The 27220-nt window shown below is 35.1% G+C and overlaps 2 protein-coding genes across 2 annotated transcripts; both read right to left on the bottom strand.

The window, feature by feature from the left end:
• Window positions 1–7519: 7519 nt before the first annotated feature.
• On the bottom strand, window positions 7520–16029 carry LOC136808187 (uncharacterized). The gene is made up of 9 exons (XM_067064724.1): window positions 15293–16029; window positions 13755–13787; window positions 12766–12921; window positions 12021–12236; window positions 11057–11227; window positions 10337–10507; window positions 9613–9783; window positions 9140–9328; window positions 7520–8551 (listed from the first exon to the last, which is right to left on the bottom strand). Exons 1-9 carry the CDS (start codon window positions 15807–15809, stop codon window positions 8304–8306), a joined length of 1872 nt encoding a protein of 623 aa, XP_066920825.1. The 5' UTR covers window positions 15810–16029; the 3' UTR covers window positions 7520–8303.
• Window positions 16030–17200: 1171 nt separating this feature from the next.
• LOC136808188 (uncharacterized) lies at window positions 17201–25374 on the bottom strand. The gene is made up of 8 exons (XM_067064725.1): window positions 25262–25374; window positions 24567–24746; window positions 23288–23497; window positions 22542–22745; window positions 21762–21974; window positions 21356–21415; window positions 18016–18057; window positions 17201–17747 (listed from the first exon to the last, which is right to left on the bottom strand). Exons 1-8 carry the CDS (start codon window positions 25323–25325, stop codon window positions 17635–17637), a joined length of 1086 nt encoding a protein of 361 aa, XP_066920826.1. The 5' UTR covers window positions 25326–25374; the 3' UTR covers window positions 17201–17634.
• Between the last annotated feature and the right edge of the window lie 1846 nt (window positions 25375–27220).

The following is a 27220-nucleotide window of genomic DNA, read 5'->3' on the forward strand; positions in this document are numbered from 1 at the left end:
CACCTAAACAGACGACGGTATTTTGGTGTTTTTACCGTCGTCGAGCAAAGTGGACGGCGATTTTTGCCCCATGTCAACTATGCTTTCTACCGTCGCCCTCGATTTATCTCGAATACATAAAGTCGCTAAAACAACTGAGTTAACAGTATCTGGTTACTACTACATTACTTGCTAGCCTGAATTGACTCCCTATCAAGGCCATCTTAGGATGTGAGATGCACTTTCCACGTGTGCGAAAGAAAACCTCCAGAAAAAAAAAACATCAATGATAAAATACATGGCACAGAAAGGAAATTCACTGGGAAGTTTTGAAAGCACAATCGATTTGTAAGTGCTCTAAAGTAGAAACCAATAAATATCTCCCAGATCGAAATAATCGACGAAACCAAGTTGAAGGCCAGAAATTGACATTCTCAAATCTAAGAATACCATTTTCAGAGCATTTTACCATTAAATTGCCAATTATTACCAAACAATGCTAAATGGTTCCATAAAAAATGTCCTAGATTTTGGCTTTGGTTTGGATAAACCTAACAATACCGTAAGAATATTTTAGGATGATTTTTTTCCAAAAAGTTAAGAATATTCATGATGAATTGGAAAAATACCATTCTCATAAAAAATAGCGTGTAGTATAGGATTCATTTAGCATTTTCTCACTAGTAAATTGGTATAATCACGACGACAGAGGAAGAATGTAATAGGCTAGTGAGTTTCAACCAATCAAATTTCGTATTTTGACTAGCCTATTACTCTTGTCTCCCGAATAGACGGGGGGTCCGAATAAGCAGGGGGGGTAGGAAAATTTTCTAAATTCTAATAAGCGGGGGGGGGGGGGTAATTTGAAGACAGAATTTTTTTTAAACTGATATCAATTTCAACAACAACAAGACGACTTGAAGTCGAAAATTTCGCCTAGAATTTGAACTACATGGGAAAAACAAGAAGTAGATGAAGCTAATCTGAAATCTTTTTTACATCGAGCCTTGATGAAACAATTTTACAACAAGAACAACGAGGCTTAAAATCGCTAAAAAAAATTAAGAACAATTGTTGTTTAATTTTTAAAATCTCTCATAAAGTAGATAGATATGCTCTTATTACACGCCATCACTTGTTTACTTTGTAAGAACTAATTACCGAAAGGTATATCACCATCTAAGAGTTATTGATTTGATTCTTATAAAGTAAATGCTTATAAGAAAAATAAATATGCTCATAATCGCGCCGTCCCTTGTTTACTTTGTAAGAACTAATTACCGGAAGGTATATCACCGTATGTCAAGAGTTATTGATTTGATTCTTATAAAGTATATGCTTATAAGAAAAATAAATATGCTCATATTGTGCGCCGTCCCTTGTTTACTTAGTAAGAACCAATTACCGGAAGGTATATCACCGTCTATCAAGAGTTAGTGATTTGATTCTTATAAAGTAAATGCTTATAAGAAAAATAAATATGCTCATATTGTGCGCCATCCCTTGTTTACATTGAAAGAACTAATTACCGAAAGGTATGTCACCGTATATCAAGAGTTATTGATTTGATTCTTATAAAATATATGCTTATAAGAAAAATAAATATGCTCTTATTTTGCGCCATCCCTTGTTTACTTTGTAAGAACTAATTACCGAAAAGTATGTCACCGTCTATCAAGAGTTATTGATTTGATTCTTATAAAGTATATGCTTATAAGAAAAATAAATATGCTCTTATTTTGCGCCTTACCTTGTTTACTTCGTAAGAACTAATTACCGAAAGGTATGTCACCGTCTATCAAGAGTTATTGATTTGATTCTTATAAAGTATATGCTTACAAGAAAAATAAATATGCTCTTATTTTGCGCCTTACCTTGTTTACTTTGTAAGAACTAATTACCGAAAGGTATGTCACCGTCTATCAAGAGTTATTGATTTGATTCTTATAAAGTATATGCTTATAAGAAAAATAAATATGCTCATATTGTGCCCCATCCCTTGTTTACTTTGTAAGAACTAATTACCGAAAGGTATATCACCGTCTATCAAGAGTTATTGATTTGATTCTTATAAAGTATATGCTTGTAAGAAAATAAAGAAAAATCAAAACTGTGAAGCTAAAGACACAAAGATATAATGACGTAATCCAAAGAAAACCTGCGAAGATCTTCCGTGGTTATACGAGCGTGTAATTTGTAAATTGATTTTAGTGAGTTCGTCCACCGTATCAAGTACTTTCGTTTTCTAAATTTTCTTCCGATATCGCCGCCGCTGCACCATGCCTATCGTAATACTTTCGCTAAGGCGAAATTAACAAGCTAGATGCTGAATGGACCTACCTGATGATGAAAGTTAGATAGCAATGCGAGGAGAAAAAAATCAGTCAGAAAATATATCGTTTAGCGAAAATGCATAACGCAATAAATTCATCATTGATTGTTGATGGGGGGAGAGGGAAGGGTTGTAGGGAAAAATTAATAGAAAGTTCTGGTCGCAAAAATCAGTTTTATTGACAATTGAATCATGCTTGATGGTGAGCATTGTTATCAATAATGTTTTTGTGTGAAGAACAAAGAAATACAAGGAAACATATAATGGAAAAAATCTGCAAAGACGGCGATTTCCGGCATTTTCAACCAGAAAAAATTTTTTTCTCAAAAATCGAACTCGGCCATGTTTTGAGCATTGCAAATACGCATCTTTCTGCAAAAAATCAGAAAAAGCTAAAGATGAAAATTCGAGAAAAATGTAAAAAAAAAAAAAAACGATTTTCCGGCATATTTCTGGCATTATCGGCCGGGAAAAAATATTTTTCGAAAATCGGGCTCCGTCACATTTTAGGTATTGTCATTTTGCCATCAGTGTGCAAAATTTCATGAAAAATATAAAGTACAGCTCGAGAAATTCAAGAATTACCGTTTTTCCGGCGAAAATAGGCTGTTCCGGTTCCGGCGATTTTTAGAAAGTTCCGGCTTCAAAAATCACTTTTATTGACAATTAAACCATGCTTGATGGTGGGCATTGCTATCAATAATGTTTTTGTGTGAAAAAACAACGAAATATAAGGAAAAAGTCCGATGAAAATCTGCAAAAACGGCGATTTCCGGGATATTTCCGGCATTTTCAGCCGGAATAGAATTTTTCTCAAAAATCGGACTAGGCCATGGTTTAGGTATTGCCATTTTGCATCAGTGTGCAAAATTTCATGAAAAAATATAAAGTACAGCTCGAGAAATTCAAGAAATACCGTTTTTCCGGCGAAAATAGGCTGTTCCGGCGATTTTTAGAAAGTTCCGGCTTCAAAAATCACTTTTATTGACAATTAAACCATGCTTGATGGTGGGCATTGCTACAAATAATGTTTTTGTGTGAAAAAACAACGAAATATAAGGAAAAAGTCCAATGAAAATCTGCAAAAACGGCGATTTCCGGGATATTTCCGGCATTTTCAGCCGGAATAGAATTTTTCTCAAAAATCGGACTAATCCATGTTTTAGGCATTGCTAATACGCATCTTTGTGCAAAAAATCAGAAAAAACTAATGACGAAAAATCTCGAGAAAATGCCAAAAAACCGGTTTTTCCGGCTCGGCCGGAAATGAATTTTTTTCGAAATTCGGGCTCCGTCACATTTTGGGCATTACCATTTTGCATCTTTGTGCCAAAAATTAGGAAAAACTAATGAGCCAATCCCGAGAAAAGCTAGTAACGAACGGACGAACGGACGAACAGAGGTTAATTTATAGGACCTACAGCCCACCGGGGTAGGTCCAAAAAAGAAACTTTAACTAGTCATAGCTTTCACTAAATGCTCCCACATAAAGATCATGTCATGCACTTATAAAGCTTTAATGCTTTAAAGATTAAACATTAAAAAATAATCAGGAACAATTGATTGATTTAATTATTGATTGATTTAATTATTGATTGATTGGTTGATTGATTGATTGATTGATTGATTGATTGATTGATTGAAAAAAAAAATATATTCCATTATAAAAAAATACATACTTGAAGAATTCATGCAGCTTGATAACTTAATAAAATTTAAGGAAAAGCTGGAAAAGCCTCTCAAAAATATATTTAAAAAGTTATAGGTTAGTATTCTTGTAATAGCCGACTTGTGAGCTAACCAGGAAAGGTACGAGCTTGAAATTTGACATGGATCTTTCCATCCATAATGCCTGCCAGCACCCAAAAAATTATAGCCTGAAACTTTGTAGAATTCCCAGCAGGGGGGTTAGGGTATAATTACGGAAAAATTCACCAGTTTCCCTGCCTTCCTTCTTCATCTCAGTCTTGTATTTTTGAAGGAAAATAACTAACGTCTGATTTATGTATTTTTAAAGGAAAATTACTTGTCTTGTCTTTTTAAAGAGAAATAACTAACATCGCAGCTGATTGGGCCATTCTGAACCCATTTCTATATTATATGCAAGATATTCACTTAAAAAAAAAATTTCACCTCAGCTCAAGCGTACTCTGGACTTGACTCAGAGAGGCAGCGAAATTTAAAAAAGAAATACTTTCCTTGCGAAATACAGTGAACATATAGTCAGGTAGATTTACATAACTACCCCATCCAGACAAAATGGTGTAGAGATGAAATATTGCACAGAGGTCCAGGAACATGTCAGGATTCACCAAAAAAAAGCCTTACCCTCAAGAAGATGGCAACACCCTTAGATCTATAATGGCGAGCATTGTACTTTTTTCTACAATTAATTAAGGGGGGACCCTTGATAACTGATTTTTAATGATTTTCAAATGTCAAAAATAACTAGACAGGGAACACCCTCTTGATGAGTAGATGAAAAAATTGGGGTCACTTTTGAAGTTTGGACCACGTGGTCCCAAGATATGAGCTCTAAAGTCCAAAAAATGACGATTTTGATGACGTCAGCATTTTTACTAAGAGCAATAAATTGGAACAACGACATGCTCATCATGTAGCCCTGATCACGGGCTTTCAGAAAAATATATGGTTCAATATGTTTAGATCAGCCGTTGGCGAGATATATTATACTTTAAATGGTATCATTATCTTACTGATATTCACATCTCCTGTTTGTTTGTTTTTTCTCCTAGTTTCTTTCTTATAACGATATATGTCATGATTACTATTCACTAAATAGACCTTTTCTAATAATGTCGCAGACATCTTCGATTGTAGGCAAAATATATGGACATACGCAGTGAATAAATCCACAAGGTAACCAATCAGAAATAGCTTGTTTTTTTTTCATTGGCTGCTATATTTCAACATTTCTCTATTGCTACTTTGCCTAATAAACAATAGTCAAGAGGATATTGCGTATAAAATTTATCAAAAAGTTCTGCGCCATCATTTTCTCCAAGCTGATCGCAGCGCAGACTATGAAGAGACACGCCTTCAGGAAGCTAGACTTTTTGAGTTTATAGCTAGCGATATACTTTCCCTTTGTGGTGTTTCTGTATGACTGTCTGTGTACCTAGTCTAACTACCGTTAAATGCCTTCGGGAAGGTCTCTCCTAACTTAGAAAGCCAGAATTTGGAGCTATTTCACCAAACCACTGGAGCGTAAGTTATTTAGGCTATCACAACTGCATGAAAAAGTTTAACGTGCGCATGTGAAGTTTAACGAGTAAACAAACTTTTTTCAGGTTTTTGAAAAAGATTTACCACACTGAAAAGACGTAAAAACACTCTAAGTGAGGTAAATTATTTTGAAGACCAAAAGAAAAAGTCAACCAACCGTTTGGATTCAATTTTACATATGCGTACATTCATCTTTTTTGTACTTTGCCGGTTGTTTTACTAAGTTAAGAAGGACTTTCTCGAGTTACGACCATATGATGGTATTTAAAGCCGTATAAACAATAAAGGTAGTTATCAATAAAATGACAGACAAAAATAAATTAGAGTTTGAACAAATATCAAATGTACATTTGAAAACTTAAGCAAATTTCTTTAAAGATTCTGGAAAAAGAATTGAAATCATTGCTGAAGTGAACTTCTGACTAAATTACAGTAGTTAGTATTCAGTTTCAAAGACAAGAAACAAAATTTGACATACAAAACACTTTTTCCAGTCAATGAATCAGCTCATCATCATCATAACCAGTCTGCCATTTTGTTTGTTTTGATTTGCACAAGTAATATTGTAATTCGTGTTATATCATACACTGTTTTGATTTTTTTTTTTTTTTTAATTTTTTTAATAATTTATTCTTTAATATATACTGTAGGATATACTGTTAAATTTCACACTGTTTTGATTTGCATTTATAACACTCGCTTCAGCTTTTCAGTATACTACCGTCCCGGAAAAAGACCGAACATTTACGGAAGAGACTAACTACGGGGATGCTTGGGCGACAAAACAAACGCAACAAAATTTCGAGATTCCAGTCCAATATCTATGCGTGAAACTATGAGTGCCTCCTCGTCGCTACGCTCCTGCGGGGGCAACTAGGTCACAGTGTGGATCTAAACCACACTGAAACGACCGCCTTCCATCACGCATCACGCTCGCGAAGAGCGCGCGCACATTATTAACGCCCACATGTCATCTCCAGTACATTTTAGATTATTCATTGAAAACAGATTACAATATAGTCATTTTTCATGTCTCGATTATTCAATTCCGAATAAAAGACATTCAGCGAAAAAAAAGAGAAACACCTGGGTAATCTAGTTAAAAAAACCGAAAGTAAATTAAATGGTAGACGAAGTAATGAGCCAAGGCAAAACGAGATTAGCGTACCACTATGAAAGAAACCGCCTCCGGCGGTCGACTAGGTCACAGTGTGGATGTAAACCACACTGAAACGACCGCCTTCCATCACGCATCTCACGCTCGCGAAAGAGCGCGCGCACATTATCAACGCCTACATATCATCTCCAGTACATTTTAGATTATTCATTGAAAATAGATTACAATATAGCCATTTTTCATGTCTTGATTATTCAATTCCGAATAAAAGACATTCAGAGAAAAAAAAGAGAAACACCTGGGTAATCTAGTTAAAAAAACCGAAAGTAAATGGTAGACAAAGTAACGAGCCAAGGCAAAACGAGATTAGCGTACCACTATGAAAGAAACCGCCTCCGGCGGTCGACAAATAAACACGTAAAATAAGAACCAATACTAACAAAAAGAAAATTTTTAACAAGTTTAAGGTCTATCTACACTGTAATAAAATTACAGTAATTATAAACAAATCCCTCTAGTGGGTTGGAAGGATCAAAAGACCTTTCTGAGAAACATATTTTTAAAGGGATTTTTTGGTAAGGGGGGGGGGTAATTTGAAGACAGAATTTTTTTAAACTGATATCAATTTCAACAACAAAAAAGAAACTTTAACAAATAAGCACGTAAAATAAGAACCAATACTAACAAAAAGAAAAATTTTAACAAGTTTAAGGTCTATCTACACTGTAATAAAATACACCTTTTCGACCGTAGCCGCCAATTGCCGCGCGGGCATTTTTTACCACCCTAAACTCGATCCAATCCTTTTTTACATATTTTTCTATTGTCTTCAGGCGCATAAAAAAGACTGGGACGGTTTAAGGGTGGTAAAAAATGCCCGCGCGGCAATTAGCGGCTACGGTCGAAAAGGTGTATTTTGAATTATTCGAATTTAATTAGCTGGGGGGGAGTCTTAATAAGGGCGGGGGGATGGATTTTTTTGTCTCTTAGCAATTAGCGGGGGGCGGGGACGTCTATTCGGGAGACAAGAGTATAGTTTTCGGCCGTCGTTTATCTTTCCAAGGGTACGTATGAACATTCTACGCTTTTTTGGGCTTTGTCTATAAACATATATACATAATATCATAGGAAATTATTTACAACTTACTAAAATAAATACAACAAATCAAAAGTTTATACATTACAATCATGGTTGAATTATATTGAGAATTCCGGTTATTTTAACGTTTTTCAAGATTTAAAGTTCTGGCGAGAAAGTCGATTTTGGACTATCTCTTTAATTTAATCGAATATTTCAATTTGGGAGGGGTTGGCAGACTTCTAGGCTATATTCTGAGCCTTACTGGACTATTTTTGAATTTTTGGATCCTCAGATCCTAAAGTCCTAAGCCTTGAGTCTAGCGTTAACTCAGAGTTAAAACTCTACCCTTCGAACCTACTTTAGAGCACTTACAAATCAATCGTGGTTTTGAAACTTCCTGGGAAATTTCCCTTTTTCTCAAATATTATGACCTTGATTGTAGAGAGCAAATGTCAGTGAATATACTACTACTCTAATCGTATAGGAGCAAAACTTAAAAGATCACCAATAAAAAGAGATCATGATTTTGACTGTTCTATGCTGTAGCTTCACGCCAGGGGAGCTTCACATACATAAGAAAGATTAGATTCACACAATTCATCATTCCATCTCCATTGAAAATTATCTTGTGTTTTCATTTGGACACAGTCTTCGTCTTGCCCAGGGTAACCGAATGGTGTTTGGTCCATGTTATTTGGCTCATCAGGACCCCAATCATCGTAATAGTTCTGACCAGCCACATACATTACTCCACTGACCCATTTAAATACTCCTTCTGTGTCTCTGTCGTTCATACCTTTTACGATAGCAAAAAAACACACAACAGCTTCAGCTGAATAATTGGTAAGATTTCTCCTAATGTACCTTAAGTGAAGAAATTTTGGCGAACTGCCTAAAAATTTTGTCAAATTCGCCAACAATTCTTTCCACCAAATTTAAATTTATAGGTCATTCGCCAAAATAAATTCTCGCTAAATTTAATTTTCTTTTAATTTATTCTCACAAGCTCATTCACTAAGATTTCTTCTTGCCAAATTTCTTCTCTAAGGTTATTAATTTTCATCTTTACACTTTGTACTTAAAATATCCTTGCACCGCCAAAGATTCTATAATTTTTGAGATATTTTAAAGGTTTTGTTTTTAAATAAGAGTGATATCGTTTGCTTACTAATTAATTTTAATTTACAAGCTTTTTCACATCATTGAATTGACACGGATGTGGAGTAAGATTGGTCAGAAATAGGAAAAGAATACGATTTCTTCATTTATTCAGCACAATATAACTATAGGGTATCCCTATTCGTCCTGATATGAAATATGTGTCTGATATGAAACAGAAACACTTTATGTAAAAATAAAACCCTGAAATCTAGATTGAACTTACCAATCCAAATTTCAGTATTCGACGCTTTAAGAAATGTATCAATGATGAACTGCTTTCTATCACCATTGTACACAGTCACCAGGTGTCCACCTTTTACTACGCAGTCGCTTTCAGCGTCACTCCAAGTACGTTGGGTTGGAATGTACATAAAACATTCATGATCCCTTTGGGTCCAACCTGACCGGCAACCTGACAAAAACAGTAAAAATTCATCACAAAAAATGCAAAAATTAATAACCCAAACAAAATTTGACCTACTTGTAGCAATTAATCTCCATGCAAAACGATAAACTTTGATAACTGAATCAAGGATAGTATGAATATATAAAACTAACGATAGACACAAAAAGAAAACCCTTATAGAATATCTACAGAAGAACTACCATCCAAAATCTGTCAGAGAAGGGTGACTTAAATGCCGCTGGGTAAGAAGATAAACCCGCTAATTTCCCCATGGCGTTGGTTACTCTTACCAGGACATGGATTGGTATTGCATGCTCTTTCTTCTCGTTCATCGCCTTCACAATGCTTTCCTCCGTACTGACTTGCAGGATTATCACAAGCTCGTGTTCGATACTGCGCACCACTTCCACAACTTAGTGTGCAAGAAGAAAAACCACTCCAGCTAGACCAACCACCATCCACTAGAACAAAGAGATAAATTGCGTCAATTTTTAACAAATAGAAGGTGGTGTTGTTTTAGAGTCCATCTAGCAGTTCATAATAAGGGACGTTACACTTTTCATTATCTTTATAATCTTTACTTAATTACCTTAATTAAGATTCCTTGGGGCCAAGTTAACAAACTCTTGTTGAATTTCGACAGTGTTCAGAGATCTGGTTTTAAATTAATAAACCACATCATTGGGATTCGCTGCAGTTAATACTTTCCAAGCTCCTAATCATATGTATTACTCTATAAGCTCTATTCTGCCCTATATGGCTGAGAAAATACTGAGACTTCTTGTCATTTCTCTCCTCAATCAAAAACCCAACGAGTGTGGAGAATTGGTTGAAACAATTTACAGAGAACCGAAGTTTTGGTCTACAAAATCGAGGATGGGACAAATGCTTATTATCTACCTTTACTCTCAGTGACCAGGATCTAGGGAATAAAAAATAGCAAGAAATGTCAAGAAAACACAAATCTTAGTAAGATAAACCCGCTAATTTCCCCATGGCGTTTGTTACTCTTACCGGGACATGGATTGGTATTGCATGCTCTTTCTTCTCGTTCATCGCCTTGGCAATGCTTTCCTCCGTACTGACGTGCAGGATTATCACAAGCTCGTGTTCGATACTGCGTACCACTTCCACAACTTAGTGTGCAAGAAGAAAAACCACTCCAGCTAGACCAACCACCATCCACTAGAACAAAGAGATAAATTGCGTCAACTTTTAACAAATAGAAGGTGGTGTTGTTTTAGAGTCCATCTAGCAGTTCATGATAAGGGACGTTACACTTTTCATTATCTTTATAATCTTTACTTAATTGCCTTAATTAAGATTCCTTGGGGCCAAGTTAACAAACTCTTGTTGAATTTCGACAGTGTTCAGAGATCTGGTTTTAAATTAATAAACCACATCATTGGGATTCGCTGCAGTTAATACTTTCCAAGCTCCTAATCATATGGGTTACTCTATAAGCTCTATTCTGCCCTATATGGCTGAGAAAATACTGAGACTTCTTGTCATTTCTCTCCTCAATCAAAAACCCAACGAGTGTGGAGAATTGGTTGAAACTATTTACAGAGAACCGAAGTTTTGGTCTACAAAATCGAGGATGGGACAAATGCTTATTATCTACCTTTACTCTCAGTGACCAGGATCTAGGGAATAAAATATAGCAAGAAATGTCAAGAAAACACAAATCTTAGTAAGATAAATCCGCTAACCCATGGCGTTGGTTACTCTTACCGGGACATGGATTGGTATTGCATGCTCTTTCTTCTCGTTCATCGCCTTCACAATGCTTTCCTCCGTATTGACTTGCAGGATTATCACAAGCTCGTGTTCGATACTGCGTACCACTTCCACAACTTAGTGTGCAAGAAGAAAAACCACTCCAGCTAGACCAACCACCATCCACTAGAAAAAAGAGATGATTTACAAATACCCTTCATGCATCTAAGGGGCCTCTGAAATTTCTCACAGCAACTTAGGTGGTCAAAACCTATCATTGGTAAAACTTTCAATTCAGAAGATCCAATAGTTCCTGAGTTCCAGAGATAGGTTCGTATTTGTTTTATAGACCGGTGGGAATATAAAATGCTTTTGATGCTTTATACATCTAATTTAAAGAAGATTGAATAATGTCGGAGCTTTTTTTCACGAGATACATCAAGTTATTTTTCTTTTCACCTCCGTTGAAATAATTTGTCAAATAACTGTTATAACAACCTTTTAAACAAGTCATAGTCAACAGAAATGTAAGGCCCGGAGGGGGAGGGTAGTTACGCAAATTGAGCGGCGGCGGTATGTGCGGCGGTTAAGGGTATGTTTCAAAGATAGCAGAAACGCACTGTAGGGTCGACTTTTTTAAAATGCACTGTAAGGGCAGGTAAGGGTGGAAACTTCGGCAAATCCAGGAACAATTGCACATTTTTACCCGAAAATTCTGATTATTTTGCTCTAAAAGAGAGTTAAAGATTCGAAAAAAATGCACTGTAAGGGTATGAATTTTAACAATTTTCTCCAGTTTTTAACTCTTTTTTAGCGTTTCATTACCAGCCGGGCATATGCCAATTTTTTCCATACCTTCCCCCTCCCTCCAAGGTGTAAGGAACAGAAGATTATTGATACCAATAAGATTAAAATGGTTCATCCCACAAAAAAGAAAAACAAAGATATCTTGTCCTATTTGAAAAGTCACGTCACATACCAGGAAATATATCAATCTTGATACTACTGGACCCACAATACATTCCGCAATACTCTGGTGTCGGAGAATCGCACTGTCGTGTTGCGAGCGACAGTTTCCCTGGGCACGTCGTCTCGTTTTGGAATGTTTCGTTTACAGTTGACCAATTGCTCCATTGACCGTGAACGGGAGGCCAGTAATAACATTTCCAAAGCGTTGTGTAGTAGTCTGCTTGTACTGGATGAAAAGTAGAAAATCAAAATTATTGTGTTATCAAAACTTTAAACTAGATAATCATATAAAGTTATTTTGAGGAAAATTGAAAATAATGCTCTATGGATAAATAAAGATATAAAGCTAGAATTCTTATAATTTTGGGATAGAACAATAGACTATATCAGCTTCACATGAAAACTCAGATTTGACCCACGAGAATTGCCCACAATGCTTTGTGCAGAACGAATTTCACCGTGAACTTTTTTCTGCACAATGCATTGTGGGCAATTCTCAGGGGTCAAATCAGATTTTTCACGTTAAGCCAATATCGTCTATTAGATCAGTGCACCAAAACCATGGGATTAGGAAAGAACTTTTTCTCAGTATCATAAAAAGAAAGGTATTTGGAAGTCGTCCCTTCGTTCATTCATCGATTTCATTTTCTGATACAGCTTAGGATTGTACCAAAGTCCATCTCAGTAAAATAAAAAAGTTGTACCAGTGGATCTGGGTACGATATAAGGGCCAGATTTTATTTACGTTTAGCTACCTGGGCACCTTTGACGATTACAAATTTTGGTATCCACATCGAATTCAATCAAACATTGATCAGAGAAACACTTTCGATATCTCTTTTGTATTCCATCATTACCACATGATGAGCTACAAAGACTCCAATCACTCCATATGCTCCATGCTCCGCCAGCTAAAGTATAATGAGAAATAAAAAGATTTTCGAAAAAGATCTGTTTTCCATTTCGAAAAATGATTTTATTAGATAGCGAAAACATACGCATGAGGCCTATTTGAAATTCAAAATTTCAACAAGAGCCTCTCTTGTTAGGCTAGTAAGATACTTCTAGCAGCCCCGGAAGATAACTACTGAACTACGTCTTTTAATAGCTGATCAAAGTAGTTTATTTCAAGCAAACTAAGCGGTCGATTTATTTGAGACACCAAGAAGCAGGGAAATTATATTGTAAACTACACTACTAGTATGTCATTTCATAGCGAGTACTTCACCAAAAACCGGGATTTTTCATCCCGTTTCTTAGTGAATTCCACTTTGACGATTTTCAAAAAATAGAAGTCTTTCGAGTGTTTTGACGCAAGTTTGATTTTTTGATACCGCAGGAGCTTCAAACGTTTAAAGTGACGTACAAAAATCGAATGTTTAGAGCCCGAAAACCTGGGCTCAAAACATTCGAAAAAGTCACAAAGTGGAATAGACGTTACAGCGTTGAAAAAAAGTCATTTCCCCGCAAAAGCGTGTCTGCGATTTCTAATTTCGGTGCTCATTTGTTTTTTTTACTCTAAATCAGCAATATTTTCGGCTAAAAAGAGGGAAAATATCCGAGCAAATTTGTAGTCGCTTCGTTCGCTTAATTTTTACAAAGATAGTTTCTTTAATAGGTGGCGCAGTTTGACCCAATTTTGTTTCAACTGCATACACAAAGGAAAATAATTTAAAATATGTAAGAATCCATTTAGATTTTGAATAAGGGCTTTTATAAAAAGCAAAAATGAAGAAAAGCTTACCACTATCACAGTTCCCCTTTGTTTCCTCGTGTGCTAAAATGAAAAATTAAAATATTTGGATTATTACTCTCGCCTCTCGGGTACCTAATAGTCGGGGGGAGGGGGCCGCTGATTAATTTTTTGAAAATTTTCCACCCAGGACATTCTTATTCCAACCCCCCCCCCCGCTTATTGATTTTTGAAAAATATTTTTTGAAAGTTCCCTCTTTCGCCCTAATTCTGCTGTATTTAGCCTCCTTTTCGAAAATTTTCCACCCAGGACATTTTTATTCAAACCCCCCCCCCGCCTATTCCACCCCCCCCCCCCCGGCTATTAGGTACCCGAGAGTACACACTTAAAGGTTTTATCAAGAGGATTCTCTATCTCTGTCTTCTCCTTTAGGAAGAAGTGTCAAATGAAAATTTTTCCTTTCTGAGAAGTTTGATCATCTTAGTAACCGAAAAAGCCAGAATTGTTCTTTCAAGGGGGGGGTTTCAGGGGGTACCCGATTCCGCAATTCCGCCAATTTTTTCTCCAATTTCCGTCAAACCGTCTTAAATTGAACCAAAATTCCGTCACCGAAAATTCCTTTGAAATTCAATATTTTTGTCGAAAATTCCGCAAATTTGGAATATCTTTTACCAATTCCGAAATTCCGCAATTTTTTTTGCTAAATTCCGTTTTTCCGCACTAAAATTGTCTAATTTTCCGTCTCCGTCATAGAACCCAATCTCCGTAATTCCGTCTAAATTTTCGCCAAATTCCGCCACTCCGTCCGAAAAAAGGGCCGATTCCGCTCCTCCGCCAAACGTGAAACCCCCCCCCTTTCAAGAGGGGGCTTATTTGCTTTAGAGGGCGTTTAAAAAAGGGGGTATATTCGATGCAATACGGTAATGAAAATAAAAGATTAACTAAACAAAAAGGTTTGCTGTCTTCGATACACATTTTCTTATAACCAACTTCGATTTTTTTGGGTGAGGTCTGAGTTGCTTGGTATTCTACAATCATACATGGCCAAAATATTTGAGACAAAGGATATTTCCCTGCGAAATTTTGAACAACACAAATTATTTTTAAGCGCGTTAAACTACAGTTGGAAAGTAGAGTTTTAACATGAAACTTAAGCCTTAGGACCTTAAAATCTCAGGATTTAAAAGCTCAAATTTGCTCAAGTAAGGCTGGGAATATAGCCTAGAAGCCACCGAGCCCCTTCGAAATCGAAATAGAAAGTTGGATTGCTAAAATAGCAATTCTCGCCCGAACTTTAAATTCTGAAAAACGTTAAAATACACTAAAATCTCAATATATTTCGACCTTGTAGCTTATTTTCTGAAAAATTTGTCCTGACTACCCTGATATTACACCATTATGTTTATTTTGTCAAAGGCTACCGTTTGCCATACTTAGATTATCTAAAAAACTTTTACACTTGACGAGATAGTAATTTATTTTCAGGGCTAGAGCCTTAGTAACCTGGTTGCTTATAAAAAAAGTGAGATTGGACTATTTGTGTTTTTTTATGAAAGCGATTAGAACCATAGCCTTGCCAATAACTCACCGTTATATTTTGGCTTCCAAGTTTCGAAAAATATGTTATCATCTACCATAGAGGTCGTCACAAAGTCAATAGTATGGTTAACAGCGTTAAGTCCAAAGAAAGAATAGTCTGTAGACTTTGAGAATTCGATTGTCACTGTACCATTTTCTTTATCTACTGCTATGAGACATGCTTTTGAATCAGATGATCTGGTCAATTGAAGTGTATTCTTAATCGTTAAAGACATATAATATTGAGGGTAAGTATACGAACGAAGATAGAATCCATCATAATCATTTTTGTTACATTCGATTTGCTTTTCAACAAACCATAAAGTTCTATTGGATACCAAACTGTCTTCTTTTAAATACAATAACGTTTCATTTGAATTTTCCAATATTTCATTCTCCTCAAAACCGATATAAAAACCGGGAAATATATTGGATTCGAATCGGATTCCAGAGTTGTATGTTTGAAGTGTTGATGCTTCGCCGTACATCAGAGCATGTGTAAATATCAGCAATATCCAGCAATACATGATCGAGTTCAACTAATTATGAGGTAATCAAGCCAAGGTTTTTGAAATAAAAAAAAATTCACCGAAGAACAACCTATGCAACTCAGATCTTCTCGTTATAAATAAACTATTTACCATTTTGACCCATGATAACCGTTGATGGTTTTGTCAAACCAGAAGTGCCATACACATGAGTGAAAGCATGAACCACCTGTTTCGAACTACTCAAAAAACCACAAACCTATATAATAAATATAGGAAGTAAAAAGAGAATCATTGAATGAATGCTTAACTAAAAAAGGTAACACATTCATCGAATATGAATATTCACGCATATGAATTTATGAAAAATTAATACCTTTAAAAAACTGCAATCGAAGCCATTCGGATAACCAGTTTGACGTTTGACGTCACTAAATAAATAAATATCTAGGTGAATAACAAAAATGAAATAAATAAAAACACCGACCCTTAGTGAGACTGAAATTTGATTTTCTGATTTTTCCAAACCTTACAGGGACTGTACAAAAAAGACTACATGGAAGGCTGGATTGAAAGGTTCTTAAAAGAAAAACGAATCGAAAAGTGTTATTCTCTCATTCTTAGCATGTTTCCAGGGTTTGATGTTTCTTAGATTTTAAGCATTCTGAGCAAGAGCCTAATGTTTCTTAAAAAAAACGTGTACACAACCCCAAAATCAAATCTCAAAAGAGAACAAAATACACCTCAAAAAGTACATCATCCATTATCATCAACATGAAAAATATGAGCAATCTGATTGGCTAAAAATGCGTATAAATAAATGCTGTATTTCATATTGCATTGTACAAATACAAGACCGCGTTCAAAAAAGGGGCCTGGTAAGCGAGAGATCATATTTCGGTACCGTGTGATAACTATTACTTATCATACTTGAAAGAATCAAGCTTAATGTTTGAATTTTTATTTTGGGAATTTTTATTTTGGGAATTTTTCATTTTTAGGAAAAACATGAAATAAAAATATTACTTTACAAACGGCGATAAAAAAAATTAAACAGAATTCTAAAAAATTGAAAATTTAATAATTACATAATGTTTTTAACGACAAAATATACAGTCTGGGCTTTTTATATAAGACATAAAAATTTCTGAATTTTACAGAACAACAAGAAAAGCATTTACTTGCTCATCTCAACTATGTATAATATGGTATATGGTATATGGTATATTCCCATCTCAGGACGGGGAACTAGAGGGTATATGGTATATTCCCATCTCAGGACGGGGAACTAGAGGGTATATGGTATATTTTCATCTCGGAACCTCGGGAACTAAGGGTACAAGTATACTGTGGGAGTTGGAGAGAATATAGAACTGGTTCGGTAAAATACACAGGAATAAATCTTTAGCCGACGTTGTAAAAACTCCAAAATATACAAAAACACATGACCCTAATTCTAAATATTTTCAATAAAAAATGTAAGGACCAGTTCATTATTTTGGTTACTTACCCAGTTGGCACACAGCGTTGTTTCAACGTTTATCTAACCTTCACAACGTCCATAAAACGTTAAATGAACGTTGAAATCTTGAAACAATGTTGTGTGCCAGCTGGGTAGATGCCTAATAAGCCCTCCTTTACTCGTGCCAATCTTTTGGATTTTGTGCACAATGTTTCAGGGCAGAATATCCAAATATACATGACCCTATAATCTCGAGTATCAAATAAATGGCTCTAAAAAAAGTTGTCAGACCTCTGCTTTTCTCTGATTAGCCTGATTTTAAACTTAAATTATGTTAACTCTTTCACTAGCACTTCCCTACCAAAGATATTAGTAGAATTATAATATTTTGTTTCAGTTGACTTAAATCATCATTGTAGCGAGAATAATTGATACCATGGTTACCAACTTTCCTGGTTGATGAAGAATACTTCTCGATTTTGCTGAACCCTTGTCCCCTGGTAATTGCTCAGGAACTAAAAGAAATGAAAAGAAACTCTTAATAATTCAATTCAATCAAACGAAAAACTTTTTTCCCGTATCCAACACAAATATTCCATGGAGCAAGTACCAGAAAGATGTGCCACGATTTCGTGCAAAGAAAAACACGTGCCGAATTAATAATAAGATTTTTGTCATGTTCTTCTTTATATCTGAAAGTTTCACAAAACAGGAATATTGTAACTTTTTTTAAAGTGAAACAAAAAAAACATGACCAGCAATGTTTGCTTACAATATAATTACCTGTTGTGGTATTGAGTGCGGTAATTGGTGTTGTGCTTGGTACTATAATAAAATAGAATAAATATATATTTCAGTGTTATAATAGTATAAAGGCCTGTCTCTGTAAGTAAACGCTGACGAACTCAAAAATAAACACCTCTTCAACCATCTCGTGTCAAATATATCTATCAGGAGCGGTCGACTTCTGAAGGGACTGGTAGTAAGGGATTTAAAAAGAAGATATCTACATTTCAAGATAAAAACAAACGAAGCAAATTCACCTCAAAGAGTGGGTAGGTAGAAAACCTGGCCCACCTCTCTGGCCCGGGCCATATGGCCTACCCTTGGCCCACCCTTTGGCCCACCTTCAAACATTTTTTTCCCCGATTTTATTATCGGACAACCAGGTTATAATGATATGTGTGCGTCGGGATGCGCTATAATTTCATTATGATTTCATCATAAAGGAGGCCCGGAATTCCCGAGTTATTTTTTCCGAGTTAAAAAAACCGAGTTAAAAAAAAACCGAGTTATCCCGAGTTATGACGTCATTTTTGGAATTTAGTGACGTCATTTTTCATTTTTTAAATCGGGAATTTTTGCTTCCTTTAACTTTCCGAGTTATTTTTCATTTTTTAACTCGGGAATTTTTGCTTCCTTTAACATTCCGAGTTATTTTCCATTTTTTAACTCGGGAATTTTTGCTTCCTTTAACTTTCCGAGTTATTTTTCATTTCTTAACTCGGGAATTTTTGCTTCCTTTAGCTTTCCGAGTTATTTTTCATCTCTCTTTAAATTTCTTTTCAATCGACATGGCAAACTTTATGGCGCAATGGCGACAAACTTTATGTCAAGATTATGAAATGAACACAACACGTTTTCTCTTCTTATTTTTGCATCGCACGTTTTTCAGTTTCGAACAAGTGTCCAGTATCTTTCACTTCACATTGCGCAGAATGGGATTTGACGTTCGAATTGTTTTTATAAAAAGACGGGGGCAAACATTCGAATAACAATATACCCTCATGCTGCCTCAGGTCAACATTTAAAGACTTTCCACTTTGAAAAAGTAGCGTATTTGACCCCCGGAACGTTTTTTAACCGCAAGTCTAATTAGAGCCTTATGACACAAAAAGATTCGATTCATAATTCGAATGTTTTGCAAAGGTCACACGCGCGCGGGAAACTTTTGATGTTTTTCTGTAAGTTGATTTGGTGAGTGTGTGCACTCTGGACAGTTTTATTTATTTATTTTTTAACATCTCTCATAAAAATCTACGAATAATCTGTGAAATAATTGATTCAATAATCGTTGTTGGTGATTCATTCAAAATTTTTACAGCGAAGGGGGAAGGACTCAGTGAATTTTTCTGAGAATCTTGTCATGTCACTTACAGTATTCTTAATGAAATAGGGAGGAATATAATTTTGAAATAGCTTTATCTCATCACTTACCTGCTGTATTTTTTGAGATTTACACAGTATTTATGCTGTAATATTTTTGAAAGGCTTACACTTTGTTTATCTAGCAGGTTTTAACTTCAGTTCTTGCTTTTCAATTATTCACTTGTTTGTTGATTTTTCATTTTATTAAGCAGGTTAAGGTTTTTCTAGTTGGTAATGGATGGTTATGTCTTTGATTTAGGTTGGTATGGGATCAATAGATTAAAGCTGGTGTTTTTTTATGAAGAAAAATAACTCGGAAAGCTAAAGGAAGAAAAAATTCCCGAGTTAAAAAATGAAAAATAACTCGGAAAGTTAAAGGAAGAAAAAATTCCCGAGTTAAAAAATGAAAAATAACTCGGAAAGTTAAAGGAAGTAAAAATTCCCGAGTTAAAAAATGGAAAATAACTCGGAATGTTAAAGGAAGCAAAAATTCCCGAGTTAAAAAATGGAAAATAACTCGGAAAGTTAAAGGAAGCAAAAATTCCCGAGTTAAAAAATGAAAAATGACGTCACTAAATTCCAAAAATGACGTCATAACTCGGGATAACTCGGTTTTTTTTAACTCGGTTTTTTTAACTCGGAAAAAATAACTCGGGAATTCCGGGCCTCATCATAAAGCGCGTTATGGCGTTATTGCATCAGCCGTTTTACGACAAACAATTGGTCAAATCTTCTAAATGCTTTTTTTTAATAAGAATAGTGTACTTTGGATGAGAGGGTCAATTATTCTTAAGAAAGTGGCAAAATTGAGGGTGATATATTCTTAACGTAGGTCTTGTTTATCTGACCAAGGGATAAGACCCTTAAAATTAATAATTAATTTCAACAGAAGTTAGCCTAATGGTAGCGCATTGTGCTCTTGCACTAGGGATCTCGAGTTCGAGTCGGGTTCGGGTCAACGTCAAAGTTTTTCGCCAGGTTTTGATACTTTATGTTTTTTTGGGTGAAGATTCCGAAAAAAGGGGTCCGAAGTCCTGAAAAGTTGAAGAAACAGCGCTACGGGGTTTGTTGGCACCCGTACAGGACTTAACCAGACCCTCTCCCGGGGGTCCCCTTAATCTATGTCAGGTGTATAAAATACAGACTCAAAACCTTTTATTTTTTTTTGTTTATTTCAATCTCGTTGTTTTTCTAAATGCCAGAAAAACCAAAGTCCAACTTCAGAATTGGTTTGCAGATTTTCAGAATGATAAGAATCAAATCTTTTTTAGAGCTGTAAGGTGGGCCAAAGGGTAGGCCAAGGGTAGGCCATATGGCCCGGGCCAGAGAGGTGGGCCAGGTTTTCTATCTACCCTCAAAAAGTTGTGTCCTTGCTTATATTATTTCGAATACAGTACGAACAGGCATCTTATTTTTACCTGGCGAACGGCAAATTTCACAGGTCTAAATAATCGGCTCTTCGCCTGTGCATATTCACGTTAATCAATCCAGTAGGCTTGCTATTTTAGCAATTCTGCTGGCCGGAGTTAACGTACAATCTGTTCGAACACTTACACCATTTCCAAATTATTCTTAGGCTACATGCTACATGCGGTTATTGTGGTATATAGGGGATGCGCATCGTGTATACAATTCCCATCCGAGAATTGCTTCGTTTTTGTGTTTTGGAGTTTTAGAAACTTGTTTAGCTTTATTAGTAAGTTTTATATAATAGATTTTTAAATTTCATTAAAATTGAATTATAAATTTGAATGGCCAGTGGTTAATACAATTATTGGATTTCTAAACCTTAAAAAAAAATGAAGCAGGTTACCCCCGAATTTTGGGTAAATCTCAAACGGGAAATTTATTCACGATTAGAATCCCCTATATCAAAACATATTAGAGGAGATGCGTGCAACCTAAGTAATTCTATGCTTTATTTTTGTTAGGTAAACAAATTCACTTGCTTATATACTTGACAATCAAAACCTACCATGACAAGGTGTAAATCCAGTAGCTGATGTTTGACCAGCAGGACATCTTACTTCTTTTCCTGCATATGAAAGCGGATATGTTTCATTTATTTCCCAGTGGAAAAGATTCAAATTTAATTAAAATTCCTTAAAAATATAAAGGAAGAAGAGCTCGAAAATTCTTTTAAAATGCCCTGAAAACATGCAAAAGGAAGAACAGCTTGGAAGTTCTTTTAAAATTACCTGAAAACATGCAATAGGAAGAACAGCTTGATGAAATACTGTAGCATCTAAAGGTTTGGAGGTATTGGGGTTTGTCAGAGGTTTGCACTCCACATTCTCCTATCCTGGTAATCCCCCCCCCCGAAAAAAAAGCTTGTTAAAGATAAATATGGTGATATACGGTTCTACTAAATAATACCCTACCTATACAATAAGCGACAGGACAGGCCAAACCAATCTCTACTAGCTTGTACACAAAGAAATCTTCGTTTTTTACATTGTCTTTACATCTTGCTGTTTGGATTGGCATTTCTTCGAAACAACAAAGTCCCTCAACATTGATACAAGCTTTGACACTCTTTGCATGGTTATATACTGTCGGGTACGTATCATTAAGCCAAACAGGATATCGGGTTCCTATAATAAAAATAAATTAGATGGGGTAACAAAGCCTCTAGCCGTTATTTTGCGATTTTTTTGCCGTGACAGTGAAAGATTATAACGTGATGTAATCAAGTGGCGTAAGGAAAATTTAGGCGTGATAGCATGAACTGCAATCATGGACTTAATGTTTGAGAAAAACACTGGAACGGCCCCCTCCCCCCCTCAGTGGCAATGTTTGGTGCGAACGGCCTCCCCAACAACTTTTCCAATGTCCTTAAACATTGCCAGTAGGGGGAGAGGAAGAAGCTTGTATTCTACTCTAATCTCACAATTTTCGTCCACGATTGTAGTTTATTTTATAGCAATTTTCATGATCGTGATATGAGCAAAACATTTGGTGTGATGACGTGATGACCGTTACCACAGGGGAGAGCTCATTAATAAACTGATTTGATAAAGTCACACATACAGATTCAAGAAACAATCGAACTTACGGTAGCTTTTCTAAAACATATTATGTTGGACTCCATGCGTCCTTTTGTCAAAGTCACAATCTACAAGCTGAAAGAAACTTAATAGAGAAGAAGGAAAAAAACTTACCACATGCAAACTGAGGAGGACATGTTGTAGGCATTTCATCGCCAGCTGGGCTGATAAACCTCTGCCAAACATTATAAGGGTTTATATCGATATCGCAAACAAAGTTTGTTATATTTGCGGCTACAATGTTTCCAGTGCTTCGTTGAAAAATTGTCGTTAAGTTATAAACATTGTAAACATCGGGACTACATGGATTTTCCTGACCTAAATGAAATAATAAGCAATAAAAATTTTATTCACACGAAACCTTCCATTAATGGGATAAACCTTCACGGGGATTAAACTTCGCGGATGGGCCTATCCACGAAATTCAAAAATTTCGCGGATTTTTGCAGATGACACCCAAATCCACGAAATCCGCGAAATTTAATCCCCGCGAAAGTTTATCCCATTAAAGTATTATTTCATCATGCACAATCTAAGTCAAAACAAAAATATTCTTATTGTTGTCTTAGTTTTACTGGAAATTTCCAGGAAGAAAGTGATAATATCTAAAACTCAATTAGTTTATTGAAAGATATTTCCTTGGGCGATTAATTTAATGGTGAAAAGAAAAACCAGAAGCGTTAAGTTTTTAACTTTAATTTTTTAATTAGTTTAAAAATAAAGGGATCGAATACACATAATTTTAGTTAAAAATGCTGAGATGATTTTCCAAAGGAAAAAATGCATGTACACACCCTGCCATACGTCAAACCTCCTGATAGAAGATGGTTGAAAATAATGTCTGAGTAAGTTCGACATACCGATACAATATCCCATATCACATCCAGGTACAGGTGGCAAGTAATAAGTGAAGAAATCATCTCCAGTAGTGTTATCTTTACATTTCTTGACTTTAATATCGTAGGGATAGGAACAGCAGTCTATGTGGGTTGATATACAGGCTGATAATGTCTTCTCCTGATTTAGAGAAGTTGGATGAGAACCATTCGTCCATATCGGGAACATGGTACCTGGTGATTTTAATAAAAAAATGAAGTTAGCGGTATCAAATTTTTACATAATTAATCTTAGCATAATATATATTCAACATAAAAAGACAAAATAATCCCAGCGAGATCGCTCAATGTTTCAATTTCAAGATAAAAAGGCTGATTTTCTCCGATTCTGGGTAGCAAAATGCATGAAAGCAGCATTTTTGAGGACCCACAACTTTTAAACTTTTTAAGGTACACACTTGAAATTTTCAGCAATGAAACACTTCAGAGAAAGCTCCAGGAAAAATCAAACTTGAGTTTTCAAAAATTTCCTATAAATCCATAATGGCGCCCTAGAAATTGAGTTTTCATGCTAATTGCCAATATTTCAAGCTAAAACTTGGTTTTCTCAGGCTAAAATCTCAAAAATGGTTTCAAATGGTTTCCTGAAATTTTTTGGTGTTGAAAGTATTCTGGAAATACTGTACTCTCAGAGAACCAAAATGGTTTGGGTTAGAGATTTGCCAAAGTCTGCCATTATGGTATTGCATTTCCCACTAAAACGGGATATTTAGAGTTAAAGTTTGATTTTCTCAGGCTAAAATCTCAAAAATGGTTTCAACAATGGTGTCCTGAAATCTTTTGGTGTTGAAAGTATTCTGAAAATACTCTGGGAGAATCAAAATGGTTTGGGTCAGAAATTTGCCCAAGTCTAATATTATGGTATTGCATTTCCCACCTAAAACGCGATATTTAGAGTTAAAGTCTGATTTTCTCAGGCTAAAATCTCAATAATGGTTTCAAATAGGGTCCTGAAATCTTTTGGTGTTGAAAGTATTCTGGGAACACTCAAGGAAAATCACAGTAAATATATTAATAATAATGAATCATAAATATATAACTATTTCCCTTTAAGATTCTTGCATCAAAGGTCATAAACATAACCTATTGAGTATTGAAGGTAGCAAAAAAATTAGTGCACACTTAAAGTCTTAAAGTGAATGGACTGTAATTGCGTATCTAAGTTAGATAAAACAATTTCAGCTTGGTTTAGAAAACTGAAAAAAGAATTATAAGATTAAGAAAGCTAAGGTTCTTTCGTTACCACAAGAATTTAATGAAGGACATTCAGTTGGCATGGTGGTTCCTGATTCACTGGTGAATCTATGCCATCCTTCTTTCCAACCCAATCGATCACATCTTTTGTTATCTGTGACATTCTGGTAAGTAATGCTTCTCTTCCATGAATCTTCATCCTGATTCAGAATGTAATCAATGCATGGATCTGAGAATAAGACAATAGTAAAAATCTACACAGTGCCCAATAAATGTCTGAACAAAATTTCAGTGTGACAAAGCTTAAAGTTTGAAGCTTAGACAATGTAGAAAAAAGAATTGTGGCCAGATGGTGATGAAAAAATTTTTTACCAGCAGGCCTGGAAACAAAAAAAAAATTTAGAGCTGGCCGACCTTACTCATGAGAAAGGTATAATTTTGTTTCTATACTGAGGTTTTCTGTCTACTTCTTTGCCCCTATTTTACATACAGTTTCATCATAGCAATGAATATTCTTTTTACAATAAAATAATTATATTGAATAAAAAAGTCCTATAATTCACAAGAGCGCTATTGTATGTTACAGCGGGGTGAAGTTTTGGAAAATCTTTGAGAGATCTCAGTTAGACTTTATAATTACAAAATTATGAAAAATTGTCCTAAAAGGTGGGTAATATTGAGCTACATACAGTAATCATATTTCTTTCCCTAAGTTTTTGTCTCAAAAATAAGAGTTCTTTTTACCTTGTGTTAAGACAGGAGAAATCAACAAATAAATGCAAAACAACCAGACCATTTTTAAAACCATCTTCCTTGATTGTTTAATTTCTTTTTATACAATATAAGAAAAAACATTTCAATTTAAAATAATTGCAGTTACCCGCTGGATATAATCGTCCACCCCTTGTGAAGTATGGATATAAAATGGAATAGCCCAAAGCAAAAGCACCTATCAAGGATTCACTGATGAATTTTTAGTTCCAGATCAGGTGGTGATGACATTAAAAATGAGCATAAACTTGAATTGAATTGAATTAAACATATTTTCGCTACCACGCAACAGGATAACCGCCCCCTACAACAAAAATAGATTACTCTAATTGAATGGGGAACCTAAAAGAAACAGAAAAATCGTAACAGAACATAATTAAGTAGAACATGATTTATGGATCATTAAAATATGACTCTAAATCATAAAATAGCCATCACTTTGATCTTAGTTTGTGATAAAGGACAGCTTTGACAATATTGTGTGTTTCCATTTCCAGAAATGACTCGAAAGTCAACAATGACTTAAGCAATCAATAAAAGCTAATCTTGGGAATTTGCAAAACTCAAAACTACTTTGCTTTTGGATTGCTAGGGGGCTTTTGGATTGTTATGTTATAGCTAAGTACGGTATAATGAAGACTCCTTGGATCGGAAAACATGAAAGAAAAATTCACCCCCTCGAAAATATGCGAATTGTTTTATTTTGTTCAATCGTAGATTGTAGATACTCTTGAAAGTGCCAAATATTTTTTTATCCAATCACTAAAGCGATATTGATTGTTTTATTTTGTCCAATCAAGAAATTGCTGTGTGATTTGTTTAATTAACATCCCATCAAATGAAGGTTAAGCATCATCCAGTCAGAAAGGATTTTTTGGCAATCTAGCTCTTGCATCAAATTCCAGCTTTTATTTGAGAACTAAAAAGAAAAAAATTGATCGTGTTAGTAGGTTGACATTTATGATGGACTGTCATAAGAAGAGACCACTTTTATTCTTATTGACAGATTTATTCAATAATAACATCACATGGGGAATATTTTTTTGTCATCAACGTGTTTTAAGTTATGTGTCAAGTAATGTTTTATTGTTGGAATGAATGTTTAACCCTATCCAAAGCAGGATAAAGATATACGCAAACTCTTTTACACCAAATACGGTGGGGCCCTGGAACAAATTACCAACAAAATTGACAAACATAAAAGACCTGGATGATTTTAAGAAAGAAATGGATAAATTATCAATTAGCGATTTTTAATCCTATTAAAATATTCAAAATTTTAAACATTATCGTATTTATTTTTACCCACAATTGTGCCTATTAAACCTTTGTCAAGCTTTAACAAATTCACAACTCACTTCAGCTTTTCTCAACTTCTCGAGTTTACTTTCCTTCGACTAACTATCAATGCCAGATTACACCCTTTCCAATATACTGAGCCACGGAGGTAATGTTTTTAGATTAGAGGCTAATATTTTTATCTAGATTTTTAGATGTAGTACAGTATAATAAATTGATTTCTACTATTTATTACTTATTATTTTATTATTTCTATATTTTATATATTATAAATCTTACGTTTTCGAAAAACAGATAATGCCAGGGTATCATCAGTAGGCATCATAAAGGATCGACAGCCCTGCCTAATTCCGACCCCCCAAATAGCTGTTATAAAAAAATTCTATGTTTACAAAATTCCCTCTCCAAGTTGAACGATACTATTGCAAGAGCTCTCGAAACAAAACATCTAACAAGATGGCTATAGACCTTTTTTCAAAGAGGACGTCCTGTTGAATAATTATGTAGTCCAGCCATAAAAACAATGATAGAGCCATACATAATTACTGTATCATGCATATTGTAATAATTATGAATGGTTTTATCATTGTTTTTCTGCTGGACTACATAATTATTCAACAGGGTGGCCTCTTT

The sequence above is a fragment of the Clytia hemisphaerica genome, unplaced genomic scaffold, assembly GCF_902728285.1.
Source record: "Clytia hemisphaerica strain Z4C2 unplaced genomic scaffold, Clytia hemisphaerica genome assembly, whole genome shotgun sequence".
Classification (NCBI taxonomy): domain Eukaryota; kingdom Metazoa; phylum Cnidaria; class Hydrozoa; order Leptothecata; family Clytiidae; genus Clytia; species Clytia hemisphaerica.